The sequence below is a fragment of the Aspergillus luchuensis genome, chromosome 5 (genome assembly GCF_016861625.1).
Source record: "Aspergillus luchuensis IFO 4308 DNA, chromosome 5, nearly complete sequence".
In the NCBI taxonomy this organism is placed as follows: domain Eukaryota; kingdom Fungi; phylum Ascomycota; class Eurotiomycetes; order Eurotiales; family Aspergillaceae; genus Aspergillus; species Aspergillus luchuensis.
This window is the reverse complement of record NC_054853.1, coordinates 3,473,204-3,498,926: the sequence shown is the minus strand read 5'-3', so window position 1 is coordinate 3,498,926 and position 25,723 is coordinate 3,473,204. Positions and strand designations below refer to the sequence as shown.

The 25,723-nt window shown below is 50.9% G+C and overlaps 8 protein-coding genes across 8 annotated transcripts; 5 read left to right on the top strand and 3 right to left on the bottom strand.

Moving 5' to 3' along the window:
* Positions 1–835: 835 nt before the first annotated feature.
* On the top strand, positions 836–4,373 carry AKAW2_51129A (guanine nucleotide exchange factor; the record flags this gene model as incomplete). The annotated part of the gene is made up of 2 exons (XM_041691024.1): positions 836–1,348; positions 1,404–4,373. The coding sequence occupies 2 exons, from the start codon at positions 836–838 to the stop codon at positions 4,371–4,373; spliced, it is 3,483 nt and encodes a 1,160-aa protein (XP_041544550.1).
* A 956-nt stretch (positions 4,374–5,329) lies between these two features.
* MLH3 (putative DNA mismatch repair protein (Mlh3)) lies at positions 5,330–8,218 on the bottom strand (the record flags this gene model as incomplete). The annotated part of the gene is made up of 1 exon (XM_041691022.1): positions 5,330–8,218. The coding sequence occupies one exon, from the start codon at positions 8,216–8,218 to the stop codon at positions 5,330–5,332; it is 2,889 nt and encodes a 962-aa protein (XP_041544549.1).
* A 1,195-nt stretch (positions 8,219–9,413) lies between these two features.
* Positions 9,414–9,731, top strand: AKAW2_51127A (uncharacterized protein; the record flags this gene model as incomplete). Its single annotated transcript, XM_041691021.1, has 1 exon — positions 9,414–9,731. One exon carries the CDS (start codon positions 9,414–9,416, stop codon positions 9,729–9,731), a length of 318 nt encoding a protein of 105 aa, XP_041544548.1.
* A 49-nt stretch (positions 9,732–9,780) lies between these two features.
* Positions 9,781–11,163, top strand: AKAW2_51126A (uncharacterized protein; the record flags this gene model as incomplete). The annotated part of the gene is made up of 2 exons (XM_041691020.1): positions 9,781–9,814; positions 9,878–11,163. 2 exons carry the CDS (start codon positions 9,781–9,783, stop codon positions 11,161–11,163), a joined length of 1,320 nt encoding a protein of 439 aa, XP_041544547.1.
* Positions 11,164–12,512: 1,349 nt separating this feature from the next.
* On the bottom strand, positions 12,513–14,060 carry AKAW2_51125S (putative bZIP transcription factor (MetR); the record flags this gene model as incomplete). Its single annotated transcript, XM_041691019.1, has 2 exons — positions 12,513–13,132; positions 13,781–14,060. The coding sequence occupies 2 exons, from the start codon at positions 14,058–14,060 to the stop codon at positions 12,513–12,515; spliced, it is 900 nt and encodes a 299-aa protein (XP_041544546.1).
* Positions 14,061–15,621: 1,561 nt separating this feature from the next.
* AKAW2_51124A (CENP-N/CHL4 family protein) lies at positions 15,622–17,127 on the top strand (the record flags this gene model as incomplete). Its single annotated transcript, XM_041691018.1, has 1 exon — positions 15,622–17,127. The coding sequence occupies one exon, from the start codon at positions 15,622–15,624 to the stop codon at positions 17,125–17,127; it is 1,506 nt and encodes a 501-aa protein (XP_041544545.1).
* A 639-nt stretch (positions 17,128–17,766) lies between these two features.
* On the bottom strand, positions 17,767–19,367 carry AKAW2_51123S (RING finger protein; the record flags this gene model as incomplete). Its single annotated transcript, XM_041691017.1, has 7 exons — positions 17,767–17,864; positions 17,940–18,061; positions 18,114–18,352; positions 18,409–18,470; positions 18,570–18,736; positions 18,790–19,267; positions 19,361–19,367. The coding sequence occupies 7 exons, from the start codon at positions 19,365–19,367 to the stop codon at positions 17,767–17,769; spliced, it is 1,173 nt and encodes a 390-aa protein (XP_041544544.1).
* A 350-nt stretch (positions 19,368–19,717) lies between these two features.
* AKAW2_51122A (trafficking protein particle complex subunit 13) lies at positions 19,718–20,851 on the top strand (the record flags this gene model as incomplete). Its single annotated transcript, XM_041691016.1, has 3 exons — positions 19,718–19,924; positions 19,975–20,493; positions 20,558–20,851. 3 exons carry the CDS (start codon positions 19,718–19,720, stop codon positions 20,849–20,851), a joined length of 1,020 nt encoding a protein of 339 aa, XP_041544543.1.
* Positions 20,852–25,723: the final 4,872 nt, after the last annotated feature.

Below are 25,723 nucleotides of genomic sequence, written 5' to 3'. Positions count from 1 at the left end.
GACTCGTGGTCCTTGCTTGCTTTACAGCACTATCCAGTCCGCTTTTCACTCGCCCTCCCTTTCCAACGAGGCAGGTTTTCCTCATCCCGGGCGTCGAAGTGACTGCTTGTTATTGTTCGCCACACTCTGTTTTGTTTTGCGGCTTGTCTACTCGGCTTTTTGTTGCCTCAAACCTTCTTCAATTCCCCGGTTTCCTCGTGCTCGACTTCACTCCTCGTTTTGATCCCGCGCATTGAAGAACGTGTCTGCAGTAGAGACGCTGCCGAATTACTCTCGACGAGCAACTACTATATATCGATCGCATCGCTGCAATTTTAACCCACGCACCTCCTTCGTTTTCTTCCGCGTTTTTCTAGGTTCGCGTTCAAGGTACGTTAGCAACCGGTTGCCCTTCCCCAGCATTCCTTCCATTCCCCTCCCTAGAATCGGACATTCCCCGGGAGACATGCAGAACCATCCCCTCCCAAACATCCTTCAGACGCCCTTGCCGGCCTGAGGGTAGAAAGCACACCGTCAATGTTCAAGGCTCGCACCAGCCTTCAGCAGCGCCGCATGATTGACCTTCTATCCACAGACATTGATTGCATTACAGCCACACGCATCATCACATCTCGACTAGCTCGATCATCTTCTTTGTCTACACTACATCACTGACACACCCCGGTTGTGCAACTCACTTGCTTCTCTTCACCTTTACCACCATTCATAGGACAGTGCGAGAATGATCATTGCGTCTTCTCTCGCATAAGCCTTGGTCAGTGACCACGACGTCCGACTGGACCTACCAAGCGGAAGGCTATCACATCCACATCGATCCCGTCTCAGGAATAGAGACATGGAATCAATGAAGCGACACATTGCGCCACTGAAGATCGAAAAGGGAAACCTTAACTACAACTACGACGACCAACAACATCACTATCATTACCAGCACAATCTTGAAATGAGCCCTCCGTTAACACCTTACGAAAACAAAGACGACAGTATGGAGCAATCAGAGACGCCGAGGGCCGTCTTCCACAACTACCTCCGTGCATTCTACCCTTATCACCCCTCCGGAAATGTATCGCCGTCGACTGTCACCCTCCCCTTGGACCAAGGCGACATCGTTCTAGTGCATTCTGTTCACACCAATGGTTGGGCCGACGGTACACTATTAGATACTGGAGCTCGGGGCTGGCTACCCACCAACTACTGCGAAGCGTATGACCAACAGCCTATGCGGCCGCTCCTGAAGGCGTTGACCGACTTTTGGGATATTATCAGAGGAGGCTGTGGATTCCCTCTGAACGACGCTGGCAACCAGGATCTTGTACGAGGCTTGATTGCTGGCGTGCGCTATTTATTGGTAGGTGTTCGACTCCTAGCTGGTGCTTATCGGAGGATAACTGACAGGGTCACAGCAAAAATCTGAATGTCTCACACGGGATTGTATCCTGGTCACCAGTCACGACGGTCTGCGCAGGAATCGCAAGGCGTTGCTGGCTGAGCTCTCATCTCTGGTCAGGACCACCAAGAGGTTTCAGGAGGTTGCCAGCGGCAATGCGACGCAGGATGAAATGGACTACATGGTCGACGAAATGCTCCTCAAGGCATTCCGCATTGTAACGCGAGGTGTTCGTTTCCTCGACGTGTGGACCGAGGAAGTTGGCCTGAGCAGAACGATCGCCGAGCTAGAGCAGCAATCAGGCTACCAGCAAGGCCCACTCACTACGGTTTCTGAGACTCGCCCCATTTCGGAAGCTGCTGGCTCCGAGGCCGACACCGAGCGCAACGAGTCTAGACTCATGAACCGTAGCCGATTGGATATGAGCCGAGCATCCACTCGCCTGGACGACTCTCAACAGACCCGTCCGGTGTCTGTGACCACCAAGCGGATTTCCGTCTCCCACCGGGTCTCGACTTCGGGACCGGCCGCGATTGCCCGCAACCCCAACCTCGCGTCCGAACGACTGAACGATGCCTACGATGCATTTCTCGGTGTGCTGGGCTCCTTTATTGGGCTTCATCTGCAATCCCGCTCCTCGACGGAATTGGTCGTGACCACGGAGCAGGCGGTGCGCTCGTGCCGCGCGCTGCTCACCGTCGTCGAGGCCACTTGCGAGCATGACCCGCAGGGCAGTGGGCTCCTGGAGCAAGCTAGAGACACTATGTATGAACGTCTCTCCGAATTGGTCTATGCGGCCCGGGACGCCTTCCGACCGGCCCATTCTCCAGATGATGAGCTTGTGTTTTTGCCTGATGAAGGAAAGCGCTTGGTGGATGCCGCCACTGATTGCGTGCGAGCAGCGGGGAGCTGCCTGGCCAAAGCTCGACTGATGCTGGAGCAATGCGGTGATTTCGAGCTGGAGGCAATGCCCCAGGATTTGCCTGCTGCGACCGGCGCAATGACCGACGCCAACAAAACCCCGCAACCCCCGAAGACAAGCACCTTTGCTGGTCACCAGAACCGATCTCAAGAAGCTTCTTTGCGCTTGCCCCCGCCTCCTCTACAAATTCCCAACTCCATCAACAACCGATACTCTCCTCCAACCCCAGGTCTGACGGATGACACTACTCCCTCGTCCTTCCAGTCGCGTAATGGGGCTAGCACTCCCGGCACCGACATGTCCTCCTTTCCATCCACCAGCCACCTCTCCACCAGCCTGGATAAGCTATCCTTTTCGTCTCACGATACCCAACCCATTGAGATTCCCCCTCATAGGGACAGCCAAGCTAAGTCCGATGTTAGTGAGTCCTTTGGCCGAGGCATCACTAGCAATGGAAGTAGCTTTACATTCAACAGCCGTCTCCGTGACTCGGAGATGAGCGGTGTCTCCCAGACTTCCACTCGCGCGACCTCGCCCGACATTGGCAACCATTACCAGGTTCCCTCTCTTAAGGGCAGCATCAGTCATTCTACCCTAGCCGAGGAAACGGAAGAAGGAGAAGCCAACATTCTGGAGAAGACTTACGCGCACGAGCTGATCTTCAAGGATGGCCAGATCATGGGCGGAAGTTTACGCGCGCTCGTCGAAAAGCTGACTGCACACCAGTCTACGCCAGACGCGATGTTTGTTTCGACCTTCTATCTCACTTTCCGTCTTTTTGCTACCCCAATTGAGTTTGCGGAGACTTTGGTTGATCGATTCAACTACATCGGGGACACTCCTCACACTGCCGGGCCTGTTCGTCTGCGTGTTTACAACGTCTTCAAAGGCTGGCTTGAATCCCACTGGCGTCACGACTGCGATAACTGTGCCCTCGAATACATTGTGAACTTCGCCAGCACGACCCTCATGCACAATCTTCCGTCTGCTGGAAAGCGGCTTGTCGAGCTTGCCGAAAAGGTCTCGATGGTTCACGGACCGGTCGTACCGCGTCTGGTGTCTTCCATGGGAAAGACCAACACTGCAACTGCACAATATGTGCACCCAGACACACCTCTGCCACCCCCCATCCTGGGAAAGAAGGAAGTCAACCTTCTCAAGCAGTGGAAGAACGGCGAAGGCACAATCACCATCCTGGATTTCGACCCCATGGAACTCGCTCGCCAGTTCACAATCAAGGAGTCGCGCATCTTCTGCGCTATTCTTCCCGAAGAGCTGCTGGCCACGGAGTGGATGAAGAAGTCCGGTTCCTTGGCTGTCAACGTCAGGGCTATGGCCACCCTGTCCACAGATCTGACACATCTTGTAGCAGATTCAATTCTCCAGCTGGAGGAGCCCAAGAAGCGTGCAGCGATCATCAAGCACTGGGTCAAGATTGCGAACAAGTGCCTGGAGCTCAGCAACTACGACTCATTGATGGCCATCATCTGCTCCTTGAATTCATCCATGATCTCCCGCTTGAAGCGGACCTGGGAAGTGGTGTCCCAGAAGACCAAAACCACCCTTGAATACCTGCGAGGCATTGTCGATGTCTCACGGAACTACTACGTTCTCCGGCAGCGACTGCAAAACCGCGTTCCTCCTTGCCTGCCTTTCGTCGGCACCTACCTTACGGATCTCACCTTCGTGGACCACGGTAACCAGGCACTGCGTACCTTGCCCACAGATGAGGGTGACATGGCAGTCATCAACTTCGACAAGCACATGAAGACGGCCAAGATCATCAGCGAGCTACAGCGATTCCAGATTCCGTACCGACTGACGGAAGTGCCGGAGCTACAGGCGTGGATGCAGAACGAGCTCGTCCGTGTGCGATCGAGCGGCGAAAAGAGTCTGCAGACATTCTATCGCCGGTCGCTGGTCCTGGAGCCCCGGGAAGTGCCCCAAGCGCGCATGCAGCCTGAATCCAGCTCCTCTTCGATTCTCGAGAACGCTAAAGATAAGTTCGACTTTCTTTCCTGGACACATCCCTCCAAGTCTAAGTCGGTCGCGACGAACGGTTGAACAGGTCGGATCCCACTCATTCGTCACGGCCGCCACTTTAATGAATTTACGACAGTCACTTCTATTCATGTTTTCACGGATTTTTACCCAATTACCCATTTTTATTCCCATCTCTTCCTTCTCATACACACGTTTACTCTTGCATTTCCGCTGTGTATAACCTTTTCGCTCTCACCCTCCTCCATCCACATCTCTTATAATTTCTATTATCTCTCTGGGCGGTACTCGTGAATCTTTTCATCCATATTTCTTTTTTCTTGTTCGGGGCAACAAAAAAAAGAGGAAAGGATCGGCGGGGCTTCCAAAAAACAACACGGAATGTTGTACATTGCATGCACAGGGGCGGTTGGGAAAAATAACACTACCAAAAAAGGGAGGGGCAAAGCATATATGGGGGTCTTATACTACAGGTCGGGAATGGGCCTCGCGGCTCGCACACACACATACTCGTTGATTCGAATTTTGGGCCTTGCCTTGCCTTGCCTTAACTTGTTATGGAGATGCATGCATTGATGATGGGTCATGAGTGCGTCTCTCTGCTTTTTTATCTTTATACCATTCTCTGTGTTTTTATCCACCTTTTTTTTCTTGATTCACCCCCTTGTTTGATCTCTTTTTTACTATCATTGTTTTATTGATTGATTGGTTGGTTGCTCTTTGGATGGATGAATGGGAGCATTGCTTGGATTTGTACTTGGACTTGGCTTGTTTGGACTAGGAACTCACTTATTGGATGGCATGGAAACTTGGATGGATGGGATGGATATTTGGAAGGATACTTAGGATAGGATCTACCTGTGTACTATTTGTATATACCATTCTGCAACATACTAGTCTATTGACTAATCGATCGATATCATGATCTGATCAATTACTTTCCTACATAGTAAATTGAATCTTATAGTTGTAAACTTCACGAGTGACATGTAGGAGTAGTAGTGGCCAGGTTAACCCAACTAACCGAATTCCCTATCCCGCCATTTCCTAAACATACCAACAAACCCCGGGCCTTCATATTCATTATCCTCCGGAGTCTGATCCAATGATACAGTAGCAGGCCCCATTTCCAAAATAGGTATCATCGAGGGCCGACCATGCGCGCACTGGAACGGGAAAACGCAATCTGCGAGTCGTCTAACCAAACTCTGGCATTCATCCTTGTCCAGAACATCATTGAACATGATTGCTGTGCGGCATGCGCGAGAGTTCAGCAGGTCGATGATCCCTCGAGGACAGCCGTCGAGTCGGTCTACCCAGCTGCTACTGTTGCTGCTGCTGGTTTGAGCCATATCTGGACGAGAATGGCCGAAGTCGGGCACATGGCGAGGCTGTCGGCTTCGTCCGTTTTCTTCTTCGCGTCTCCAGATCTCGCCGCGGATGAGGTCGGTGACTAGGTCTGGTTCGGTGCGGCAGCGCTCGGCGATGAGGGTTGGGAGGGTGCGTACGAAAATGAAGACATTTTTGTCTTTGGGTCCTTGTTCTATGGTGTAAGTTACACCCCAAGAGCGGAAGAATTCCTTATATCGTTTGAACAAGGATGCTTCGGTAGTGGGTATTTCAAAAATGATTGGTTCCAATGTGATGGTGTGGATGGAGGCTGAGCTATCTGCCCCAGATGTGAACAGCTCTGCCATGAGTCCCTCGACCCGGCATCGCTCATCCGCAGCGTGCTGATCGATCAAGATCAGGTTCGATGCAGGGCCCCCAGGGCTATTAGAGGGCATTTGCATCTTTATCAGGATGAATTTCTGATCCACTTGAGCGATGACCTCTGCAGCTCTGAGATCCTGTTTACGCAGTTTGCCGCGGAACTTCGACACTCCCATGCTTTCTAACCCGCATAGCTCACCATGAGAACTAGGCCCGGGGCGAGCTGTCTCGTGGCTAGCACTGACATCCACCGCACTGATACGCCTCTCTGGGCGGCCAAAAACAGGATTAATCCAATTGTCCAAAAGTTTCTCGACCCACTTGTTGTCAGTCCTTTGCAGAGGGACTGATCTTGGTCGCTGCACTTCGTCTGGAGTACGATGTGGTTCTTGTATACAGCCGGTGGATTGGGGCCGCAGCATCACGTCCGAGGCTCCTGAAGACCTGAGGAGCATGGACTGGCCAGTCCGTGAGTTGATTAAATGGCGTCTACCCGTGTAAGGATCGACCCACGGAACAATCCTGTCGGTATCTGTCTCTTCGCGAACCTGATTCAGTTGTCCTTCGTGCATCCCTGACACATCTGGTATAGGAGATTGGGGCTCGGTGGCCGTGCCTTCCTCGCCAGCAGAAAAAAGCGCTGATTGCTGGTTCAACTGATCCCGGACTTGATGTGCTGGGTTTTTCTCTGAGCGAGCTGACCCGAACTCGCGACCGCGTAAAGGCAACATTTTGCTTAACGTTTCCGGCTTTGCACTTTTGATTCTGGTCCAATCGCCGAAATGATGGCTGACATTGGGTGGTCTTCGCAAAGAGGGGAGCTTGAGTTGACCACCGAGGGTTTCTTCGGTGATAGAGCCGACGCCTTCTGAAGCTAGAGACCTTCCGGTCTTTACGCTGCTAGGGCGCGTAGTAGCTGGCGGTACATTGGGCGCACCTCTTTTCCTTTTCCCAGTACGTGGACGTAAGCTGCTCTGCCTGAGGAATTCGTTGATCATTGTCGACAGCACATCTAGTATACGCTGGAGAGATTTGTCTGATTCTGGAAGTTCTTGCGTATCATCGTCGATATTCCACTCATTGCAGCTGTCTATACGTATATAGAACATTGGCCATTTATTGACTGCTTTAGACGCGGGTTTGCTATGCATGAGTTGGCCATCAGGGGTCCGGGCAGATGCTTCAACTGCAGAGGAACGGCTTCTTGTAGATCCAAAGTCCGACAAGGCAAACGAGCGATTGACTTCCGCGTATATCAGATTTGCGTTGTTCCTCGCGAACACCGGGTTCGAGCCTAAAGAGACAAATTGGACCTTCTTCGTAGGACTAGGCGTCAAGGAAACTGCCGCATGGATTGTGAAGTCAGAGACGCTGGCCGATACGGTATCCCAGATGCCCGCATTCTGAGCCTCAACCAGCCCCGACTGGGCCAGGATAGAACGAAGTCGTTGTAGATCAGGTTCTCCGCCATATTGCCTGGCAGGTCTTTGTGGATAAACCGTGATCTTCTTTTCTCTGTGAGCGTCGAGGACCACTAGCTTAGCCATCCTGTCGTTTGCGACCATGTATGACACCAGAAAGTGCCTTAGTTCCTCCCACTGTCGTTCCAGTTCATCTGGCCTTTGAAGAGCCAATGCTCGACTCTTTACGCGCACAAGCATATTTCCGAACAGGTCATTTACTGTGACAGACGTGCCATGGGCACTGAACCTCAGCGCTTGATACGCTGGAGCTGGCATCAATCGAGCAACCGGCGTCGAGTGATGGAACGTGACGGTATTAGTACTCGAATGGCGCACATGGTGTGATGTGATAGTCAGCAGAGAAAGGGCAGAAAGTGAGGCGAGAAACAGCCCTTTACGTCCTTCTATAGCCTGACTCGAATGGTATTTTGAAGTATCTGCATCTCTATGAGTAAAGGACATTGATATGTGACGATTAAACTTACGGTGGGCTTTCCCCAATCCTCCGTCTGGTTCAAACTCCACTGGAGGAATCCCATCTCCGTCATCTTCAACTATACAGCCTCCGCGAACGAAGTCGACGGTCACATAGACTGTACGAGCATTTGCATCCAATGCATTCTTGACTAGCTCTACAACAACCCCGTTCAAGTGTGTAATGGCAGTTGAGGATTTGAGCTTCGCCACTACATCAGGCGGCAGAGGTCGAATTTTGGGGTCCCATGACGACATCGCCAGGGGATTGATGATTCAGTGTGTTGCCTTGCGGAGATTCTCTCATGTTGCCATGATGTGGTGGCGCCCCGAGTTAATTGATAGCGCTTGAAATTTGACCAGTAGCTTTACTAGAAAGCAGAGACCGGTCATCGAGAGTCGAATTCACAGATCAACTATCCAGAAAAGCAGTCACTAGCTCAAAGGGATGAGAGAAATGCATAGATTTTCGTCATGTTGGCAGTTGACGAGGAGAGCCAGTTGAGAAGAGGCCCAGCAGGGGAAACCGCGGCTGATGATGTCGCATATCACGTGATGATAAGACAGCTGGCGATAAGCAATCATGGATTCGCAGTATTGATGGCCTACTCCCTACACTCCCTACACACTCCCTACGAGAAAGTCGAAGACTTCGACAGAACACTGTCATAACCGTCAGATTGTGGCAATTTAAAGGATCTCCAAATGAGCAGGCAGAATGTACGCACCCGCTCAGCCTCCCGAGAAGGAGCTACGTTGGCCTGTGTGGTATCTGGCATCCCCTAACTGCGGGTGCTTGAGCTTATCGTGGCTGGATCCTCCTGTATACAATCTCCGGTTCCGAGGTGGAAACAAACAATGAACCAAATCCCCTGGACGTGTGCTTCACCCCCTCAGCCTCTATTGTTCAGAGTGAAGCATGGAGCAGATCGAGATCGTTGCATGCTTACATATGAGATGTGGTTCACGAGGGAAAAGCACTGGACACGAGCGCATAGCGTGGGATGGCATGCACCAGAGTAAAAAGTAAAGCGTGCGGCAGCGAGTCATGAACTGGCACGCAAGACTAACATAATTCGCCGGGAACATCCATGTCAAAGGACCGAATAAGCGGGCTAGCGAGATACGCGCTATCGCATCACTGCAGTAGTTCCAGCCTCGGAAGCTTGAAAGACGGAGTGCTGGAGGCGGGATTCGTAACAGATCGACACAGATTCGTCAGGCTGAACCACTGGCAAACAAACACTATTCAGAGGACGGACATGATGACACGTCAAGAGAGAGAAGTGTGAGGCAGGAACCTCATTCACTCACTCCATAAATGCATTGGTTGGGGAGTGAAACGCAGAGGCGAGAAAGGCGACATCCAGGCGCCGATCGTTTATTTGGGCCGATGGGCATCACGTGCAGCTCCTGAGTCAGGGAACTCCTGACTTGGAAATGGAAAGGGTGGATGGCCGGCCTCTTACTCCATCGCCATTTTCCCAATTTTTCGCTCTTCTTTTTCTTCCTTCCGGACTCTTTTGTTTCTTCCTACCATTTTTTCGTCGTTTTCTCGTGGATTGAAGTTATTTGCTTTCGCCCCTTCCCCGTCACCCTTCCCATCTCTGTCTCTCCCTCCGCTACCCCTCCGACCCTTCAGATCCGTTTCTTTGGTTCACGCATCTTCCCCTGCGGCTGTTATCTGATCGGCCAACCGTCTATCGCTGTATCCCTGTGGACTTGCATCACTCGTTACGGGGAACGTGTCGTGAGTGTGGCGATCGCATAAACACTCACTTTCACTGGCTATCTCACCGGTGGATTGTTGGAAGGCCAGAATGGCCACGGCTGAAGGGCCCGCCAGGGCGCATGGTGAGTGAATTCAGCTCATCTCAGAAGTTCTTGTCTGGGTTGTTGCTCATGTACAAGGCGTAGATCGCAATGGACGTCGCCATCCCTTTTCTAGCTGGATGAAGCGACTCGCCAGTCTCAAGCATTCTACCGATTCAAGTGCCAACCGCTGGTCCAACAAGCGTCATGCGATGCCCAAATACAAAAGCCGGAGTTCGAAGAACAACCCCTACCCGCTGTCGGGCACTGCCCACATGGTTCCCGACTACAATAGCGACTTCAACACTTCCGAGGCGAGCGCAGATTCTGATCGGAGGTCTTGTTCGCAGAGCGAACCCTCTCTCGCATACTCCGGGTACGAGCAGCAGGTCCCAGCCACCAGTGCGAAGTCCACCGCGCCAACCATCTCAACCAACGGCGACACGGCCATCTCCGATGCAGCATATTCCAAGGCAGGGACGATGGCTACAGCGGGTGGTGGTATCAGTTCGCAGGGGGGAGGCGAGGGGAGCACCTTCTCATCACCCGCGCCATCGGTGCGATCTCTGACCACAACTTTGACCACTGTGCAATCGGCAGCACCTTCCGGGCAGCTCTACAATACGCAAAACCAGCATCATGGTCTGGCCCATACCGGTTCCTTACACAATCCAGCGACGCAGCAAGTGCAATTTTCTCATCAGTTTCCCCCGTCGCCAGCCACGGCCGTGCCGCCCCACCTTGCCCCTCATGGTCACTCGGTCACCTATAGTACTGCGACAGCCAACAATATCTTGACCGACAACGCCTCCATTCTGACTCTCGCATCGTCATCAAAGAGACGCCGCAGAAACTCTTTGGACACAAATGCCTCTGTTCGCGCCCTGGCGCCGTCCTCCGTGTTCGGCGGCAGCCGTGAGAGTTTACCGTTGAGTGTGCTGAGTGGAAATGTCGGAGAGTCAGCGACCTCCTCTTCATTCAATCCGCCGGGTGTCCTCAACAGACCTAGCTTAGTGGGTCTTGCCAGTGTTGAGCGTGCCAGCGTCTACTCGGCGTCCGGGGCCGCGCCTCTCACAGGGAGCGGTGAGCGCGGCAGCTTTCACAAGAACGCCACTGCAGGAGACGGTGCGAGTGTCATCAGCGCGGCCCAATCGCACAGTCGCCACGACAGCAATGCAGCCAGCATCACTGGGACCGGTATGGGCAGTCCATGGTCCGGGCCGTCAAGCAACCAACCTTTGACGGGGCGAATCAGCCGTCGCAGCTCAGGATGGGGAGAGATTAACGGTGAAGAGAGCGATGAAGAGAAGCTCGCCGAAGGGAGAGCGGAGGAGCCCGAAATCAAAGTTGAGGGCGTGACAGACATGAAGAGAGAGTTTTCTGGTGAGTAGGGTGGCTGATTTGATCGGGTATCGAATCAACTCTCCCACCAAGATTATCTTTCCAAGAAGAAAAGAAAATTTTCCATTCTCTTTCCTTCTTTACAACTGCAACGAAGTTACGCAAGATGAGATATTCCATGACAGATTGAGTGAACCCTGTTCTGCTTTCTTGCTCTTTTTGCTTCTGCGTTCTTTCCAAGTAATGACTAATGCAACCACATACACGGAGGGTTTCGTTTTATAACTAACTCACCCAGAGACTGAATGAGTCCCTCCCTCCACATACCCCCACAATCTATCTATTATCTTGCTATGAGGCGTTAAAACGGCGTTTGATATTCATTCCATATATTCCCTTTCCCGATTTCACTCCTTTTGCACATCTGTACATCCCCCTCCTTTACCAAGAACCAAGATCGGTAGGATGGATAAACGCGGGACTGGGCACGGTGCACACGGGACTGGACTTATCTATCTGGGCGGACGGACGGCACGGCACGGCACGGTACGGTACGGTTTCTATTTGATATCCCCAAGGGCTTGCAGGCATGTATGGCACATTGATCAATGTTATCTTTATCTCTGCTTTTATCTTATTTTTTTCTTCCATCTTCTCTTGATGTCAAATTATCTTTGTCCTGCTATTATGTTTCTTCCATTATCTACTTTACATGACTGTATTTGCTATGATATTTTCCTCTTTTCGTGTTTTTGAGGTGAAGGACATCAGCTTTGCATTTCCTATGAAATACACAATAGTACCTATTATGTGCGTTGAACATTCACGTTGGGGGAGTGTTGATGAGGAAGAATAGAATAAACAAGTGTAAGTAACATTTTCAACTTTCTTATCATGACTGGGGTAAATAGTAGACCTTTACTTCACTTGTAGTAGCAGATTAAAACTTTCTGCTTTAATCAGTGTTGTTAGCGCCAGATCACTAAATCCATACAAGTGACTATTGCTGACCATTAGGTAGAATATACGCGTATTTCTACAGAAATAGAGACGGAACGTTATAACTGATTGTCAATGTTTCATTTTTCATAGTCATGTGCTTTTTAGAGAAACAGGTACCGTGTGTGTGTGATATGCACAACAGCTTTTCCTGATCTGATCTGTTTCGATCGAAGAATTTTGTACTTCATAAACATCACTCATGCCACCGACGAGCCTAGGTATTTCCGAGCACCGCGACGCCATCCCCTCATGTACACCATTAGATATAAGAGAGAAAAAAAGGGTAAAAGAATAAGAAATAAAACAAATGATGGGAGAATCAGCGACTCTGCATAAACATCATCTACAAAGCTCAAATGAACAAGCAAGAAAAGAAGACAACACAAGAATGTCGGGTTTAGGCAGTGCCCACGCCGATCTTGGACTCAGAACTACTCCGTTCGGTCTCCTTCTGCTGTTGAGAAGCCAGGAACTTCTTGAACATGGCGGCGATGTCGCTCTCCGACTTCTTGGCCTCTTCAGAGGTTTGTCCGTTCTTCTCGGTGATCAGGTTCTTGAGCCACTGGTTTTCCAGCTCCAGGGCCGTGACGCGAGCCTCCAGCGCAGTGTTCTTCTCGGTGGTCTCCTTGACGGTCTTCTCGAGAGCTTGCTCACGCATCTTCTTCTTCACGCGGAAGCGGGCACTCGCGGCGGTGTTCCGGCGACGCTTGTCTTCTTCGGCGGCAACGCGCGCGGCCTCCTCTACGCTCATGGCTGGGGTCTTTTGAGTGTTCTTGCGCTTAGGTCCTGCTGCCGGGGCGGTGGTAGCCGGGGCGGGGGTGGCAGCCGCAGACGGCGGGGATGTGATCGAGGACTGCGGGGAGGGCTGAGAAGCCGCTTGGCTAGGAGCAGGGTTGATGTTGAGGGGACCGTTGGGCAGGGACGGAACGGCAGAGTACTGTGTGTTCTGAACCGGCAAAGGTTGGGTGTTGATGGAGTTCATGGTAGAGGAAATATCGTTGACGTTGCCGAAGCCTTCTAGAGAACGTTAGTCATGACTTTCATGATTGGATGAAAGCCCCTGATGAGGCAAGCAAGTCGACCAAGGGAAAAGGGTCCAAAGCTGGGCGGAAGGGGTATAAAGCACAGCATCACTGGGATCAACACGAGCCCAGATCATCTTGAATGTGCCACAAAGGGTGCCTCTATGCAACCTCCCACGCTGTACGGGTCACGTGGTATGGCGCCATCACCAGAGCGATTGGCGTTATCCCAGGCCAAGGCAAGGCTGCTGCACGTTTTGCGATCGCGCACAGACAAAGAGGACCCCGTGCAGCATACGAGCCAATGAGAGAGCGTGCAGATGAGGTGCGCGGCGGAAGGAACAGCTCGTGTCTCAGGGATATAGTAAAGCTTCTCCCACTAGTACTAGTCCCTGAGAGGGTACGAGATTCGCACAATCAAAGCAAATTGGACAAAGCAAAAATGAAAGAGGGGGATGGCGGGCTGAAGGTATGGAAAAAGCACATTGATGAAGGCTGGTGGTTGAAGCAACTGGTGAAGCGGTGCACATGCAGAAAGTATGCAGCTGCTTCAACAATACCCCAACAGTTGCCCGTAACCACCCAGCTTGGACCCAAGAGTTTTATGTCGTGGTGTTTTCAAAGAGAATCTGCAGCAACTCACCTCCCAAAAGATTCAGAAAGTCCATGTCAGAGCTGGTGTCTTGCGCGGTTTCCTTCTTGACTGTGTTGTCCTCCAGCTGGTCAAAGTTGGGCAGATTCAGATCGGCAAACTTGTCGAAATCAAAGAATTCGGCATTGGTAAAAAGCGAGAGTTCATTTTCGAGGTTGTATGAATCCTGATGTTGCTGCTGAAGGGCCTGATCGTACGGCGAAGGAATGGCATTCAGATCATCGAGATATTGAGAGAAGTTGGGGGCCCGACGGCCGTTGAACTCGGACATGATGTGTTTTTTGAGGCTTTACGGGCCTCTTTCCCTGAAATCCGGCGATGCGAGTATTGAGGATTGTAGTCAGGTTTCGTAGTTTCTATATCGAAGTCCCTCTCCACGGGGACACTTGGTCGTACGATCACCACCAAGTATTCAAAACCGTTCACGGTAACCCGCACAGTGTATTCGTCGTGAGCGGACCAATCGATGGGGTCGCAATGCAGGCGATATGGAGTGTCAGTGGGATCCGAAGACGAGACAGGAGAGGATAAAAGGCGTGGGAAGAGTCGAGGAGAGAAAGAGGGTCAAGTCGAGTTTGGAGTGTGGGACAGCCGGAGACGAAAAAGAGTGGGAATTTGCGGCGGGGCGGGGGAATTGGAGGGAAGCCGCTGATTATTAAGTTATCGGGGGGAAAATGCGGCACAATGGCCCCGTTGAATAATCCCGGTGACTAACCGTCCCTCTCCATTCACTTACGCTTTTGTCTCGCTCCGATCGCTACTTGCATCATCTTGCAATCATTCACTCCATCAAGTATTCTTTTCCAAATTATTTCTAGATCTAATCTCCCCATCCGCTGGGCCCCGGAATCTGGATACTTTTCCTTCCCTCCCTTGAGGTACACAGTACCTGCGCTGGGTTACTCGGGAGCCGCGTGTTGCCACCGCACCATCACTACTAACCACTACAGTAAATGCATTTTCCGCTGATGACATCGAAGCCGAGTCATCCTCTTTCCGGTGGCCGAAGTCGGGCCTGCGGAACCAAAGAATCGCACTGCCGCCGGTCCTTCGCCGGCTGGTTTAGGGTCCAAACCGGTTGAACTTTAGGGACGACCTTGGCCACTCCTTGTGAAGTCAGATTGAACAAATTCCTCGCACTGGCTTATGGTCTACCAAACTTGCCTGACCGGGTGTCCGCTATGGATGCCCTGGTTGGCTCGAGGCCGATGGCTTGGCGACCTTAGTATTGTTTAGTATTATTGTTCTACTTCGGGTTTTGCGCGGTTCGCGAGGAGTTAATCTCCCTGCTTATAAACCACATCTCGTGTACCTGCTGAATCCAGTTAGCCAAGTGCCAAACCACAAAAAAGGGTAAAATTATCCGCGAGCACAACCTCACAACCTCCTCATTAATAATCGGGATCTGCATACTTATCGTATGAGGTTATCCACAACCTCTCCTCTCTCCATCCTTGCAGATATGGTATGTTCATGTATCACACGATAGTCGACGTGTAGACAACATACCCTGTAATCACGCTATTTCCGGCATCTATAGCGCTATTCAGACATCAAATCAATGAAAAGAGGAGTAGTGAATGACTGGAGACGATCGACTAGAATGCGGGAGCCCCTGCGCTGCCAACCGCACTAAGATAAGACCCGGTGATCCTATCTCCACGTGATGCTGTTTGTTGATGCCCCAGGAACCACCGGCAATCCCGTAGCTGCGCGCCGCATCCAATCTATCCAATTCCATACTCAGCAAAGTAACCACTCAGCCCTATCAATCTGACGAGTTGTTGCTCCACGGACCTACCTAGTAGGTCTTCCATCAACACTCACACGCAATGGCCCGCCTAAAGTCTGTCCGCGCGCCTACAACCGCCAGTCTACCCAGCAACCTCCGCATCCCCTCCTCCACGCCGTCCCTAGTCAAAGCCTTTGGCAAGCTCACCCGACAAGCACTGCTGGATCTTGCGTTCCAATGGCTCGAAGATCGCAACCTCCAGGCATTCCCACCATATCTCCAAGAAGATGATTACGAGAAAGGGGAGGAGGACGAGGGACTGAATCCCTATCCTGCGGAGCGCACCGTCAACGATGTCCGAAACGCATACCAGGAGTTGCAGCTGCGAAAAGGCGGCAAACGCGAAGTAATTGATCGCATCCTCGAAGGCGACTGGAGACATGGGATTACCCTGCGACAACTAGCCATGGTTGACCTTCGCTACATCGACGACCACTCCTCCAGCCTCCGATGGACCGCACTGGAGCTCTCCCGCATCGAAAGCCAACAACAACAACAACAACAACAACAACAACAACAACAACAACAACAACAACAACAACAACAACAACAACAACAATCATACCCCTCCGACCTCTCCGCATGTCTCCCGCGCGTCCATGCCTCAACCTTCCTCAGCAAGCTCCAGCAACAAATCTCCCCGCTAGTAAAAGCGCACTACTACCTCTCCCGCTCGACCTCACTCCCACTCACCTTCCTCCGCATCTTCGTCACCAACTCCCCCTACCAACATCCGCGCCAGGCCGCCGAACTCCTCACCGACTCCTCGCGCGTCATCTACATCGCATTCCCAGACAGCTGTCCCTACCTATACACCTCCATAGCCTCCACCCCGGGCTCCTCCAAATCCAGCAGCGCATCCGCAACCCCCACCGCCATCGCAACCGACCCCCGCAGCCTGCAACGTCTCGTCCGCGACGCCCTCCCCAAGGCCCTTTCTCTCCCCCACCAACGCTACACTCTCAAACCCACCTCCCTAACAGCCAAAAGTCTCCAAGCGCTCCTCTCCCTCCGCGGCCCCGGCCGTGCCAATCAATCCACCGGCGCATTCAGCATCTTCGCCGATGCTGCCCTCGAAGGAAGTCCCCTGGACCCTCGACCATCCAACACCGTCACCCCAGAAGAGCACATGAACCATCCATCGCACCACAAGGAGAACCAACAGCCCGATGACGCCGACACATCCACCTCTAAACCACCCAAACGACCCAACACCGAATACGAAGACCCACACGTCTCCAAAAAGCGCACCTTAACTGTACAATCCCGCTTCGGTACCTCCGCCTCTCTATCCTCTGCTCCGCTCGACCGTCTCGATGTCCGTCTCCTCGATCCCCCAAATCCCAAATCAACATCCACATCAACATCATCAGCACCAACCCTCTCCCTCACCTTCACCGGTGCAGACGTAATCAGCGGATTCCGCAAACTAGCCGAGAATGGCATCATCAATGCAGAAAAAATGCCTTCGTGGATGACAGGCGAAGAAGCAGTGAGTGTAGCCGTTGTTCGTCGGGGTCGGCGGGTCGTGAAGGACAGTGGATGAAGAATTTCCATGGCAAAAGCAAGTTTCTTTCATGGCTATATAATGCTTGCATACATGCATTTAGCTAGCATCCATTATGTGGTAGAGAATGCTCTGAGGGGTTCTCTCTACAGGTATTGTTGTGCTTGTCCCGGTCTGGAAGGGTGGGATACCTCTTATTCCCATGCAGTGGGGCGCGCGCCGGGTTCGAGTCAGGGACACGGACTTTGTCCATGTGTCTGCGTGGCTAATTTAGGTTGCATCCGAGCGATGGGGTTGGCTCGGGCGTGGTATATATTATTGTTGATTTTGGATGCTCATCTGTTAAGATGGACTAATTGCTTACCGGCGATGGCTTGACTGGAGCTGAAAGTTTACCAGGATAAAAGCCGCTGTGATATCCAGCAAGACTACCACTTGGGGTCAGTAGACAGGACCCCAGGCAGCAGGGAGGACCTCGGATCTATCTGCACAGACAGCACAATCTATGTCCGGTGCAATTTCGACCCATCGTTGGGTTGAGCTAATTGTATTGCCCATTTGGAAGAATGATACCAATGTATTAACATAACTGAATAACATGCGCTGGGTATCAATCGCAGACTTGCGACGCTTGTAACGATCCAAAAACAATCCAGGCCAGACGGATAAGCTTCACTACTAATATCGGTTGGCGTAGTCCCACGCACCTCTACCACGTCGCGAACCATAACGAGACGATTGCCGGTGCACCCAGTAAGGATGATATGTTGAACAATCTATACTCAACTCGTCAGTATCAGCCTGAAGGCAATGAACAACTAAATGTGAGAATCACAGATTCGGTCTCATACCGCGAATTCCAGACAGGCCGAGCTGATCGGCTACATTGACGTAGCCATCAGAATCTACACTGGCTCCTTTGACCAGTTCATCAAGTTTCATGTTACCAGTATCTGCTTGCCAAGGAGAACGGCTGCGCGAAAAGTCAGCTGTGCTTTTGCTCTTAGTCTTGTGATGGAACATACCAATAAACGCATCTCACTCCTTGAGCTTGCTGAGTTGCGGCCCACTTCTGGAAACAAGTCTTGTGTATATTGTTTCCGCATGCTGCTCGGCACCATACTATCTCTTCTTTGTCGGGTTCAAACTCCATGAAGCAGATCGGGCAGTCGCCTTCAACAGGCTTCCTATTCCCGTCCCTGTTTTCTTCAGCGTGGGCCTGCTCGCGGCTGATGGGAGAGCCGTTGTACATTTCTCGGAGTTCCTATAGTATAACCATAAGCACCGCAATCTCATTCGGCTACCATCAACCTAACTTACCGACGACAAGAATGCTAACTGATATTGAAGATGCTGGGGCGCTCTAAGGGCCTTGACTAGGACTTCACGAGCCAGAAGAATCAGCAACTCGGACATTGCAAAATTACCAAGCAGAGAGACGAGGGTGCGGGGTAACTGTCTACGCAAGGGGCTCAACGTACCATAGCAGATGTGTTTGCATTGATTCCCTTTTAGAGCATCTGGGCAGCTGCAAGATGGCACCTTCCCTATCGTTGTCTTATAGATGTTGCCAGTGGTACCGACGATGTCGAAAGATATCTCGGGCGCATCATCGACTTCCGTGACACTATGTCCGACAACGAACATGCTGTACGAAACAAGTTAGCTTTCTATAGGGTCCAAACACGAAGTACGACATACCGCTGGGATAGTGCACGCGCAGCTCTATCAAGATATGTGCTGGGAGGGTGGGTACGGAATCTTCTCGCTCGGCGTTCAGGAGTCGGCTCGTCATATGATGCTGGTGCTCGAGCTCTTCTTCTAGCAGGGCTAGGGGTGTCGCCAGTCAAGTCGATCACTTCGACGGTATCATTGGACGAACCAGTTGTAGCGGATCGACGCGACTTCTTTGATGACGCGCTTGGTGTGACATTCTGTTCAGTCGCTTTTCGCTTCCTGGACGATGCGGGGGTGCTTGCCACAGCTCTTGAGCGTGTAGCTCGAGCGTCCGTAGGGGTGGAGGCGTTCGCATGCTGCTGGCGAGAAGGAGTTGTACGTGTCACTCCCATTCTGAACCCAGAAGCTATTCTAGGCCACGAGCTTGACAAAGGGAGAAAGGAGGCGTAGCACGACAAGAATAGTCGCAGTGGCGGCTTCCGTAGTATGGAGTAAACGACCCCTAATCGATAAGCAATCAGATCGGATCATGACATAATCAGGTTGATTCCCGAAGAAATGACAGATCTGGGAGAAACCGTGATCAATGACCTGCCTAGCATTAAGATCTACTATAGATGTCACATTGACGATCCTAAGGCTGGTTCGGATATCTCCATTTGTCTAATGAAAGTAGGAAATCGGAGCTATCAAGTCAAGCTTGACCAGGGATGATCCAATAGTTCGCGTATCCCAGCCAATGCGGAGGTTTGCTCGGTTTGCCTCATTTGGCTTGTTTGCTTGAAGCTAGTGCGGCGCTGATAACGACGGAATGACGCCGCGTCCGGCTCTGGTTCAACTCGCAATCACATCCCTCCATGGCACGCCCGCGCGCTCACTCGGGCGCTGATGCCCCTAAAGAGCCACATGCAGTCTCTCTCAAAGGTACGCTTTGCTGGGACACCCTTTTATCATGGTACCTTGGCTGACCTTGTCCAGTATTGCGGTAAGCACCGAACTTGACCCGACGGCTCCGCTTGTTCCTAAATGTGCAAGGCTATCGCGACCTTCCTTATCCTATCAGTACCCCCTCCCGGCAGCAGACACGAAGATCTCAAGCAAAGCATCACTCAGCTATCCCGCCGATAATGTCGACGATCAGTTCATCCTCACCCCCAATGTACGAAGACCGTCCAAGTTTTGTCATAACCTCACTGACTGTTCGACAAGTTAACCCTACCTCCGGCGTTTGGATCTGCGTATGTGGGTGAGACGTTTGCATGCACTCTCAGTGCCAACAATGAGTTGCCAGATGAGGAGACGTCGCGCGTCGTCACATCGGTTCGTATAGTGGCAGAGATGCAAACACCATCGCAGGTAGCGGCATTAGACCTAGAACCGGCCGAAGACACGGCTTCGAAGGACGGGGTACAGAAGGGCCATTCGCTACAGAAAATAGTACGGTTTGATCTCAAGGAGGAAGGGAATCACATCCTGGCGGTTAGCGTCAGCTACACGGAGACATTGATTGGGTCGGACGCGCAAGCAGCCAGCGGGCGTGTGAGAACCTTCCGCAAGCTCTATCAGTTCGTGGCACAGCCCTGTTTGAGTGTTCGAACCAAGTCTTCAGAGCTGGCGCCCCTGGAAGTCGAGAACAAGTCACTCGGGCCATATGGCAAGACCCGGCTGCTCCGGTTTGCTCTGGAAGCACAACTAGAGAACGTAGGCGATGGTCCTGTGGTGGTCAAGGTTCGTCGAACACAAATCATAGCCAAAGTGAGACGTCTCCTGGGCGACATGCTAATTTTGACAGCAAACGAGGCTCAATCCGAAACCGCCATTCAAGGCCGTATCTCTCAATTGGGATCTACAAGGACCGGATCAAGCGGATCCGCGGCCACCGACTCTACATCCGCGGGATGTCTTGCAGGTTGCATTCCTCGTCGAGCAAGAAGAGGGCCAACAGGAAGGGCTGGAGACCCTGCAGAAGGACATGAAACGCGACGGACGCGCCGTGCTGGGCCAGCTGTCGATTGAGTGGAGAGGCGCGATGGGCGACAAAGGATTCCTAACGACAGGTAATTTGATGACGCGAAGACGGGCATGAGACAGACCAATCGGACGTAATATTTCCTGCTTACTGTCTCTCTGCTGTGTACCTGAACTGCAGCGGGCTTTTCTTGGCCTTTGACCCCCCTTGTGTAACAACAACAGACACACATTCTAGACACTGCAGCCAACGATGCCAGTGCAGATCCCGAAGAACCCTCCAGCTCCGTGTGTGGCAGTCTGAAGACTCACAAGCTCACCGGTGATTTTCCTCAACCAATCACCGACTCCACGGAGGCATGCATCAGCACACAAGATGAATGGATGAGACGGGAGCCAAGCGGATGTTGCACGGATGCGAACCTTCTCAGGGCAGCCAATCCCGATCCCCTAGCTTGCGACACTTTGCGTGGTGGTTACACACGTTTAACGGGGACAAAGAAAAACGACGAGACTAACATCATATGTTCGGGGGCTTATCTGAGGGAGTCTAGTACTAGTCTAGGGGTGTACAGAAGAAACAAAACAAAAAAAAGGTACCTTCCGACGGCGCCCCCCGTTAACGCCGACGGAAGCTTGGCCGTATTCCATTCTATCTTTAGGTAGATTTTGTTCCCCATAAGGAAGGAGTCGTTGAATTACTATATTCCTTGATTAGTTATAGATGAGCCACCACAACTGACCAGCCATGTGCTATTTGTGCAACACAGTCAGCACCGTAAGTAAATACGGAGTAGTTACTACGTAGTTGATCATCAATCAGCCAACCAACCAACCATCCAACTGACCAACCACCCTCCTGTACCTCAGCAAATAGTCAAAATCCATGGAACTACCTAAACTAACCCTGAAACCTAAAGATAACATGATAAATTCTCCCCGGGAGCGGTCGAGACCATCCATCCAACCGTCCCCACGGACCACCGGTCGGGGGAGGGTAAAAGAGAATGGAAGTCTAGTACTCAGGTCTAGATAGGTCTAGGTCAAACCTAAATTTACCTCAAACTCAGCAACCAAAATAAAAAAACCAAGTTTGTTGTCATGTGTCCACTCCTAGAAGAATAAATAGAATACGTACGTACTCCATAGAATAAAATAGAACCAGGCTGTTTTTTTTTTTTTTTCACTACTGAGTGGCAGGTTGACGGATGGTTTATTCGGCATTTGGATGTTCTAGCCCCCGTAGATAGAAAAGAAAGAAGAAGAAGAATAGGCTAGGCTAGGCTAGAGTTGGATTGGATTTTTACTTTGGGGGTTTTTTCCTTGGTCTTGCATGGATGCCAAAGAAAGAGAAATAATCCCTGACACAATGGCATTCAGTTTTGGGAATGATATAATTAGTACTTAGTTAGTATGTCTTAACTTGACTCGCTGGCGTTCTTCTTTCACTGTCTCTCTCCCTCCCGACAGTTAGTATGGTATGTCTAGAAAATCAAAGACATCGTGGCTATAATAAGGGATAACACGGATATTTTATCCACACCAGTACACTGGATGATAGTCAGTCAGTCAGTGGGCTGATCAAGGTCCAGAACATGCAACTGCTCTCTGCCTTACAGGCTGGGCTGGGCTGGCTATACCTGCCGTATACTGTGTATGGTGCTGCGGGCGCTGTTGTTCCGTCCCAGCCATACAACAAACACTCCATCACCAACCGACCGACAGACCGACCGCCCGACCCCCTTTCTTCTTCAACTTGCAAGTACTTATCTACTGACTAATAAATATCTATAAGTTACTCTATCTACAAAACAGCTAAATAAAAGTTTAAATTTGTTACTTTATCCTCTAATTTTACTACGTAGGGGATTATTATGTAACTACATGTTCGAATTGGTTTAGTCACCGCCCCTCTCTCTCCTCTCTCTTTCTCTCCGTCCCTGTCAGAGGTGTCAAATGTCCATCCACAGCGGGACGGGGTCCTAGGTCGATACGTAGTAATTGATAATGAATAAGGTGGGTTTTAGTAGGTAAGTGGTACTTATGGAGAATATCTATGCCCCGTAGAAGAGAGTAGAATAGTCTAGGGAAACTGTTAACATCAAATGTCGAAAAGAGAACCCCCCCCCAAGCCGTAATGAATACTCCGTAGCGTTAGTAGTCAGTGGAGATAACAGTAAGTAGATCGGTCGGAACATCACCGATTTCCTTTTTCTTTCTTTTCTTTCTTTTCTTTCTCTTTTAAGTCCACAAGGCAGGCTGTGTAGGGCTTGAAAAATCAAGTGAAATTAGAGAATAATCTGAAGCAATCAACCAACTGACTACTGTAGAATGCTTGGTTGGTTTGGGCTTGGCTTGGTTGGTCTACTGCATCAATCATGCGGGTAAGCAAGTCCGGGGAAGTAGGGCTATGCAAGGAACCATTATTGGAACTTTCTCTTTGGTTTCTTTTTCTTTTTCTTTTCTTTTCTTTTCTTCATCTCTTCTTCCCGTCTTTCTTTCTTAAGAAGTAAAAATGTGCTGGGCTGGGAAGGCTGAGATTGCTGTCCATTTGTGGTTTAGATTGTATGCATGTATGATGAAAACCTACACATTGATTGCTGCAGGGTTTGGTCTACTGTACTAGCCACTGGATTTATGATTTTTCTTTTTGCCTTTGGTGGTGGTGGTGGTGGTGGTGGGTACATACCTTAGTGTTTGGTGGCGGCCTGAGATGAGTGAGTGAGTGAGTGGTGGCTTGTTTTCCCTATATAGATAGTAGTATACGGGATTTGATTTGGTAATATGTATGAGGTTTTCTTCTCACGCTGAGCCCTATGAAGCCGGAGTTAAGGGGCACTGGTTGGATTAAGTTTAAAATGGTGAAACTGGTTCCTCAATCTATGCCGGTGTCTTATCTATTCTGTGACGGTGTGATGTTACCCCATTGGGTATGGTGCGTGAGTTGGAGAACGAATCCATGTCTCGACAATATAAGGATAGTGTTCATCGTAATAATATTTGATTGAACTTCATCATTTATCTGCTCAAAATTAATATCTGGTCTCGTCTCGGGTGTCGACCGGCGAAATAGATTTTGGCACCGGATTATCGTCATTGCTTCGGCTCCACATCGATCATCAACGCAACCCCGGGCCATTTCGACTTGGAGTTCTCGGGTGGTCGGGTGCGAGAGTCCAGAGGATCCACCTCCTTTCTTTTTGTCTGAGGTAAATATGAAAAATATGCATCCAGAATCGTGCTGAAATTTTTGTACCCACAAGATCAGTGAGTTATCTTGTTAAAAGAAATTGGTTTGGTATGCGCTTCGGTCCTTTGCAATTACTCCCACAATGCAGAAGTGAGAACCTCGGCTGTCTTGGTCCAGAGATAACCGCACCCTTTTCCCCCTTTCAGGAACCGCCCTCCAGTTTCAGCTCTAACAATTCTGGATCCATGGGATTCAAGGCTGCGTTGCTGGTCCTCCAATCATCGTTTGTCATGGCGATCTCCGAACTCTGGTTGGCACTTACCTACCTATTTAGGAACTCCGATGTTGCTACCTTTAGTCTTCCGTACTTCCTTCGCCCCAGGCACAGCTAGCAGGAGGCTGGCTGTGTGCGTGTGCGTATGGAATTAGCCTTCGATTCACCTCACGGTCGAGCCTGTCGGTCGGACACAATGAGAGGAGCGATAACTGTGTGTCCAACGAATGTATAATAAGAATAACAATAATTACCATAGTGGCCTCGAAATCCCGCATTTTCTTCGAAGTGCTCCACATGGCCTCTTTCTCAGCCCCAAACTTCAACCCTCGGCGGCCGTAACGATAAGAGAAGACGTAATGGTCTGTGTTTTCCATGGTTATTCCGAACGGTAGTTCTCTTGCAGCGATCCAACGAGGACCATTCAGGAGCAAAGAGTTGCCGGTGAGCCAAGCCATTTGTGCGCGACGGGATCCACTGAGGGCCCAGCGATTGATATGCTACCGTACCTGTCCCTCACAGATGAGGATGCAAGTTCCTCTGTGCTCCGGATGCCTAGCTGTACTCAGTGAGTTATGTGCATACCTCTCAGCAGTTATACCGAGTATCACAGTAGTCCTTGGTAGGAGGAGCAGCGGCAGCTGCACCAAGTATTGGCCCGTCCTATCAGCTACCTTGCTTTCCTTTTCTTCTGCCCGCAAGCAAGCAAGCGGATCCTCGTAACACAGCTGATGCGGGAGTTGCTGCACGGCTGCGGATGGTGGTTGGCGGGACGCACCCAACCATGCACACTTGCAGTAGTTCATGGTCGCGCCCGGGACTTTGGGGGGAGTGAAAAAGGTTGTTGGTACCTGGGAACTGCGTCTGCCTACTAAATAGTAGGTGAGCGGCAGTAGTACTCCGTCGTAGCAGTAGGATGTCCCACCGACTCGTTGTATTCCGGTCCCAATCTGGGCAGAGCTGCACGTTTATTTGTTATTTTCTTTTCTCTGGCTGCACATTGCTTTTGCTCTGCCTGCTTCTATCGCCTCTCCCTTTTCCGACCATCTTCTTTGTTTGACATGATCCACATGTAGTTGATATTCCAACCATTTGGTAGACTTTCTTTTTATAGTTTCTTTTCTTTTCCTGAATTTAATAGATGTGGAATCTCGGATCGACCTGTGGGAGAAGACTGCACTAAACAATTTAGAAAGGGAAGATTGAAGGAAGTGACGGCTGTGGTGGTAGTGCGTGTGCGCAGGAGAGCGCAGGGGAGGGTGTAGACAGACAGTGTGTATTAGCAGTCGGACAGTCTACTACTAGTAGCAGATCAACCGTGAAGGGGAAGGAGGAAGTAGGAGGAGGAGGGGGGGAACACACGGGGGGTGCCGGGGCTGGATTGGACTTTTGGCAGCCGTTTCGCTTTTCCCCCCCTTCCCAGTGTCTACGCAACCATCCGTCTGCGTGGTAAGTCTAGTTCGAAAAATAAAAAATTATATTATAAAAAAATAGAGCAGAAGAAATTCATGACCATTGAAGTCAAG